We start from the raw sequence: 7,691 nt of genomic DNA on the forward strand, positions 1-7,691 counted from the left end.
GATTTTTTCTTGTATATTATGAGATTTATTCAACGATGTTAAGCATAACTCCTTTAATTTTTTTTAGTATATTACTTCAGCTTACGTAAAAAATAAATGATTAAAATATAAACACATTTTATACAAACAAACTAAGTTGGTCTAATTAATTCATTTTTCAGTCTGTTTTCTTCTTTATCTTTATGCTCGATTTCCATTAGCACCTTTTGTACTTCATGTGAATCCTTTCTTTCGACGATGTCTTTGATTTTCCCGTCATCCAACTGTTCCTTATTTGCCTTTCCGATTAATTCCAATTTTTTAGTGTACGGCATCACTTGTTTTCTTTTATTATCATCATTCAGATTATCGAATTCTTCCAAATCTTCTTCTTCGCCATTAAAAGATATTTTATTAATTCTCTTTACGAAGTCCATTGCATTTACTCTTGAAGATTTAAAAGGCGAATTCTTTGGCAAATTATTTATAATTTTATCATAGTTCGAATCAGACAATAATGACATTGAACTTAATACTGCCATTAAATTTTTCTTTTCGATTTCGGACCACATTTTCCTTTGTTCCTCAAGTTTCTTTATCGACAATTGTTGATTCCTTAATATCAAGTTCAAGTGTGACTTTAATTCTTCATTCTCTGTTTCCTTTAATGCGTTTTCAGTCATTTTCGTTATGTTTAATCTTTGTAACTTTTCCTTTTTAATTCGTTCTTTTTCTTTGTTAACATTATTTATATTATTTATCGATTTCGTTACTGGTAATGTATAATTCTTTAACAAAAGAATTTGGCGTTTAAGTTGCTTAATTTCTTCATCACGTGATATTAATTCTTTAAAACATATATCTAAACGTGACTTTAAGTTCTCGCAATGGATTTCCGACCGCTTTAAATCATCGATATGTTTTATATTATCGACTTTTAATCGATGATTATTTATCATTAAATCATTGACTTTCTCGCGTAACTCAATGATATTCGAATCCTTTTTCTCATTAATTTCTTGTAACTTATGAATTTGATCTTTTAACTTAGTAATGGCTTTAAGTGCTTCATTCGATGTTGAATTAATAATTTGTTGTTGTCGTAATATTGTTCCTGAAACTGATTGAATCGGTTTCGTCGTTGTTTGTGCTTCGTTAGGTGGAATTACAATTGGCTTCTTTTCCTTAACAACTTGGTTCTGATGTACAACAAGTGTAATACGTAATGGCGCTGGTGGATTCGCTTCGAGTGAGCCGGGAACAAGCGGAGGAACGTCGACATTTTTACTATTTGTTGTTACATGTGCAGGTGACGAAGCATTTGCATTAGTTGTTGTATGTGCAGGTGACAAAGCATTTGCATTAGTTGTTGCATGTACAGGTGACGAAGTTCTTTCATTATTATTATTATTAATGTTAATGTTTTGCGTATAACTACTTAATATGTCGGGAAGATTTTCGATGTTTTGTTTTGTTGCTTCTGTTTGATTTTCATAATTTATAAGTTGCATCGATGTACGAAGTGGTTTAATGTTACCATGAACACCTCTGATTTGTCGTTGACCTTGTTTGGCGCCACCGATAGTTAATGATTGATCAATATTTTCATTATCTTTATTATTATTTGTATTGTTATGTAATGAAGGTGGATGCTTTAAACGTAATTGAGTTTTAGGCGTTTTACTTTGCGGATTTTTATTATCACTAATTGTTGGGATTCGTAACTTCTTCTTTTTGCTCCATTGAAGTGGCTGATGTACAGTATGAGGAACAATTTCGAAGTTTTGCGGTGTGAGATCATTCATAATCTTTTCGATGTTTGTCGAAAAAGTTTCAAAACTTTGATCAAAGTCATCGATTTCTTCTGAGTTATTTATATTATTTAAATTTATTTGTGAGTTTTGTTGTTGAATATCATTTTGTTCTTCTTGTTTTATATTTATATCTGATGTTATTTCAGTGGATTTATCATTTTGTAATAAATTATTTTCTTCGTTTTGAATTGGTTCAATAATTTCATCGATTTTTTGATTTTTGTTTTCATTTTCTTCTAATTTATCATTTATTAATTCTTCTTCTTTATCATTTTGTATATTTTGTTGTTTAATTATTTCTTTTTCGAAATTGTTTTGATTTTTTGTTGATGAATTTTTAGTTTTTCGTGGAGAATTTTCTTTTTGATTTTTTGTTATTGTTTGAACTTCATTAATTTCTTCTTTATCTTTCACAAAATTACATTGTATACATTTATCAGATGTATCTTTAGAAGGTATTTCATTATCAATTGGATTCTTAAATAACGAATTTTGTATTGACATTTCTTCAATTGTATTTAACGCTTTTTGATGTTCGTTTTGTAATTTCGTAATTTCTTTTTCTAATTCCATATTACGTGTAACTAATTGTATATTTTGTGCAAGTGTTTTTTCCATTTCTTTGTTTTGTTCTTGTCCTTTCTTTAAGTCTTGTTCACGTTCATAACGTAATTTCTTTAATTCAACATCATTAAATATTTGTTCAATATCTTTTGAGTTATAATTTTTCGAATTAATTTCATCGTTTTGTATTAATTCATTAATTTGATTCTTTAGCACTAAAATCGAATCTTCAGCTTTAGTTAAAGAGATTTCGTTATCTTCTGCTTGTGCTTTATACATATCTCTTTGTGCTTGAGTAGTTTCAATGATTGTTTTCATGTTCGAAATTTGTTCTTTTAATTGTTTGATATCAATTACTTTATTATCATTTGTTATGTTATTAAATATCTCATTCATATTATCAAGTTGTGTCTTAAGTGCAGATTCATCAATTTGTTTTATTTCTGTTCGTTCTTTAAGTTTATTCATTAATTGAATATTTCGCGTTGTCAACATTTCATTTTTAATTTTTTCTGATTCGATTTCTTGTTGAAGTTTATTTCTTTGTTTTCTAATTCTCTTTAAATCACTAATTAATTTGTTATTATTATTATTATCATTAATTTCTTCTTCTTGAGGAATTTCAATTGTTGGAATTTGTGTATTGTTTTTAATTCCGGACATAAATTCTTTTGAATTTATAATAATTTTATTTATTTCTTCTTCATTTATGTCTTTGTTTTCAATAAGTTTTGTTTCAACTTGCTTTATGTTATTTAATATTTCATCTTTCATAATTAATGAGTTGGAATCTTTAATTAGTCCAAGATTATCTAATACTTCAAATGATGATTCGATCTTTTGAAGGTTTTCAAGTTGTGTAATTGATGATGGTATTGTTGGATCATTTCTTTGCGTTGATATTTCATTTATTATTTCTTGTTGGATTTCAATTTCTTGTTTATTCTTTTCGTTTTGTAATACAATAAATTGATTCTTCAAATTATCATAATTCGATTTCATTTTATTTAAATATTTAATTAACGTATCGTTCGATGTTAATAAATTTGTAATTTTCGTGTTTTGTTGATCAAGTTCATTTTTGTTTTGTTTAATTCGTTGAATAAATGAATAATGCGTTTCATCTTTAGGATTTAAATTTGTTATATATGAATCATATCCAATAATATTCACATTAATATCATTTAATATTTTGTTTGTGTCTTCGTTATATCCATTAATATAATGATTTAATGATTGTATTAAATGTAATGAACTTGTGTATGGATCGCCAGGAATTTCTTTGTAAATAATTTCGGAATTTTTGATTTGATTTGTTTTATCTTTTTCATTATTTGAAACATTTTCACTTTTATTATTATTTTGTCCTTTTGTTTCTATATTTGTTATTTCATTGTTATTTTGTTGCGTCTGTTCTTTATTTGTAATTGAAACATATGAAACTGTTTCATTGTTATTATTGTTTTGTTTTTCATTAACATTATTTTGTTTCTGTTCTTCACTTGGAAACGTTACATGTAGTGTTGTTTCATTGTTATTATTTTGTTCTTCGTTTGGAAACGTAACATGTGGAATAGTTTCATTAACATTATCAATTATTGTTTGCGATGATGTTAAAGATGATTTCGACTGATTTCTTCTATTACGCATTTCTTGTATTTGTTCTTTATCATATTGTTGATAAATTTTTTGTTGTTTAATTGGTTTAAGTTCTTCAAGTTCAGTATCAACATTTAAAGAAGCAGTGATTTCTGATATTATATCACTATGATTTTCTTCTTCTTTTTCAACTTTTTCATTTTTTATTTCTGTTTTTTCTTCTTTTAATTTTGGAATTTCAAGTTGAACTTTTGGCGGCGTATTTACAATTATAATTTTAGGTTCCGAATTTTCGACATTTTCTTCATTATTAACTTCAATAACATTTAAATTGGAATATTTCAAAAATATATTTTGATTTTGTATTTTTTGATATATCAATGGTTCACTTAAAGTAATTTTAGTTGAAATTTGTTCTTTAGTTTCAGGCGTTTGTTTTGTTATAATTATTGTTGGAGGAGGTTCATATTTATCAGTGATAATTCCAATTTCTGAATAAGAAATCGATTGAACGTTTTGATATTCTTTAATTTCTTTTATAGGAACGACATTAACTTCATTAAATATAATACTTTTTGTTAATTTTGTTTTTTTAATTTCATTTTCTTTACTTTGCTTTACATTGTTATTAATATTTTTGTTTTCGTTTTTAAGTGTTTGTATTTCATTGCGTAATTCGATGATTTTATTACGTAATTCTTCAATACGTTCATTCGATTCTTTTATAGGAATTGTCGGCTCATTTTCATTTAAATCATTTACGACTTCTTCAATAGTATTATTCATTCCTTCGAATGTATTAGAAACGTCGTTAATTAAATCTTCGATTTTATTTTTTGGGTTTTCATCATTTTTCATTTCTAACATTTTCTCTTGTATTTCCATTAGTTTTTCTCTCATTTGTTTTTGTGCATCTGTTGCTACTTTTTCTATTTTCTTTTTGTAATATCGTTTTTGATTCTTTAATGCCCAATTACTTTGTTCTTCCATTTCATCTTTCATTATTTTATATTTCATTGCGTAATCTTCGAATTCTTTAAAATTATCGTTTTTTATAATTTGTTTTTGAATAATATTATTATCATTTTTATCTTCTTCAACTTCATCATTTTCATTAGTTTCAATTCCTAATTGTTTCTTTAAGTTTTGATTTTCGATTTTTTTGTTTTGAAGATTATTATTAATTTTAGTGATTTGATTTTCATATTCATTAATTATTTTGTTGTTTTCTTCATTTAACTTTAATACTTTTTCATTAAACTCATTCTCAATTTGTATCTTTTTGCTCGTGATCTCTGAGTTTATGTCATCTTTCTTCATTATTAAATCCATTTCATGTTGCGAATTTAACGTTTTAATGCGGTTTTCATATTGTCGTGTTAATAATGTAACTTTACCGGCCCATTCTTCAATGATGTTTTGTCGCTGTGTTTCAAATTCTTTTTTAAGTTCTTCGATTTGTTTTTCGGCTTCATCGGAAATTGATTTGATTAACGCTTGGGAATTTCCATCGCCTATTTCTTTTAAGATCCGTTCACGTTCTTGTGATAACTTTTTACGACTTAACTCTTGAACTTGAAAGATTTCTTGCCGATGAATATTATTGATTTCTCGAATTTCATTTTGATGCTTCATTTGTAATTCATATAGTTCACTTCGATTGGTCGTTGATTGGTCATTAATGTTTTTGTTCGATGATAACGCTTTGGTCCTTTCATCGACTAAATTTTGTAAATGTTTTTGAATTGATGTACTTAACTCTTCTTTTTCTTCTTCTGTTTGATTGAGCTTCTTTTGAAGATCTTCACTGATTTCATTCTGCTTTTGGATTTTGTTTTGTAAATCTTGGATTTTTTTCTTTAAATCTTCAATTGTAGATTCTTGGATTGATGGTTTAGATTCATTTTTTGGAGTGACAACAGGAAGTGATTGGTCACCACTTGATTTTTCTATGTCTTCCCAAAATTCATTTTCTTTAGTTTCATTAAAATACCATCCATCAGGAAGTGAAGATTTTGATTTGGCATCTTTCGGATTTGTATTTATTGCTAATGGACGATGCCTTGCGAGCCCAACCTTGTTAGCTACTGCTGAATTTTGCAACAGTGCTGCAGAGTCGCTCATCCTTGAAAAAAACGATTTTTTTTACATCATTATGTAAACAACTGAAATAATTTTTAAAAATTTTAAACGTCTTCAATTCTTGTTTTGTGTTGCTTTAATAGTAACCAAAACAGTATGTTTAAACATTAAAAACAAAACTCAAAAAAAAATTTCGTTGGCTTTATAATAATTACATTTATTGAAATTCGATTGTAACGCCGATTGAATTGCAAAGGAAAATCACTCCTTCTCTAATAATGTAAGAAGGCCTGTCCGTATAATGAGTTCCCTTTATTACTGCCATTTGTTTGAATCCGGAATATTTGGAAAATAATTCTTTGGTATTTTGAAGTGGTATGGTAGTGTCATCATCTGCATGTATAAAAAAAGCTGGAGTAAGGCATTCTTCAATTACATCAATTGGGTTCATTGACGTAATATCAAATCCAATTTTTGATATGGACCGATCTTTTAATTTTCCTTCAAAATCCCCACCAACTAAAAAAGAAACGTGATGCTCACGTGCTATAGAATTTATGGCATCTGTTAATCTGCTAAATGGGGAATCTAAAACTGCTGCTGCAATGTCTTGTTTTTTTGCCATCGTAAAAATTGCTGTGGCTGCACCCATAGATCGCCCCCAAAGCATTATTTTGTGTATAGGGAAATTGTTTTGAAGAAATAAAATAAGTTCAATTACATCATTAGATTCATTTTTCCCCATTGTAACATGTTTTCCTTCGCTATTACCACATGCTGCAAAGTCAAATAAAAATACTGAGATTCCAACTGGAATCATTATTGGAACTAAAAAACGACCTTCTAACTGACAACCGGAATTTCCATGAAGATATATAACACAGGGCTCTGACTTGATTGGGTGTTCAGATAAATAAAGTGATCCTATAAGATCTTCTCCTCTAGAATTTCGAAATTTGATGGGTGTTCTATTTATTTTCCCAAAAGGAGATAAATCATATGAAATAGGCATATCTCTTTCATTGTACACGTATTTTTCTGGATTAATAATATAGCTTAGCGCTATATTTGCAGCAAGCATTTACCCCACCAAGTCAATGATATAGTAAACTATTCAAAAAGATAACCGTATTCTGGGAACCATAGTCATTATGTCCTTCGTTACATTTGTTTTATTTGTATCTTCTTTTCTAATTTTATAAACCGATGAATCAAAAATGGCTTTTAAATATATTTCAAAAAAGTCGATTAACATGAAAAATTTTATTCAACAATTTAATGAAGTATATGAAGACATAAGATTCTAAACCCTAAACAATCATTACACCAAATATGTACAAATATATGAGATCAATATTTCAATATAATACACATGTAAAAACAAATGTCATCATGATGAAGATGCAACTGAAATAATAAAAGGATATCATGAAAAGCTCCCGATGAGATTGCGTATGCCAAGAAATACCCCCATCTAAAGGTGGTTACGCCTAGGACAAGACCTCCACTTTCACGAAAGAGTCCTAAAAGGCCACAAGATCCACCAGAAAGTCATTAAATAAATAAAAAATGACTTACACCAATTTTTTTTTTATATTTTTTTTTTATTTTTTTTATTTTTTCATTTTTTATTTATAATTATTTTCATTTTGA

General features: G+C 27.5%; 1 protein-coding gene across 1 annotated transcript; it reads right to left on the reverse strand.

The window, feature by feature from the left end:
- Positions 1-131: 131 nt before the first annotated feature.
- GO595_007712 (uncharacterized protein) lies at positions 132-6,080 on the reverse strand (the record flags this gene model as incomplete). The annotated part of the gene is made up of 2 exons (XM_067921206.1): positions 132-2,809; positions 4,529-6,080. The coding sequence occupies 2 exons, from the start codon at positions 6,078-6,080 to the stop codon at positions 132-134; spliced, it is 4,230 nt and encodes a 1,409-aa protein (XP_067772148.1).
- Between the last annotated feature and the right edge of the window lie 1,611 nt (positions 6,081-7,691).

The sequence above is a fragment of the Histomonas meleagridis genome (assembly GCF_020186115.1).
Source record: "Histomonas meleagridis strain 2922-C6/04-10x chromosome Unknown contig_56, whole genome shotgun sequence".
Classification (NCBI taxonomy): Eukaryota; Parabasalia; order Tritrichomonadida; family Dientamoebidae; genus Histomonas; species Histomonas meleagridis.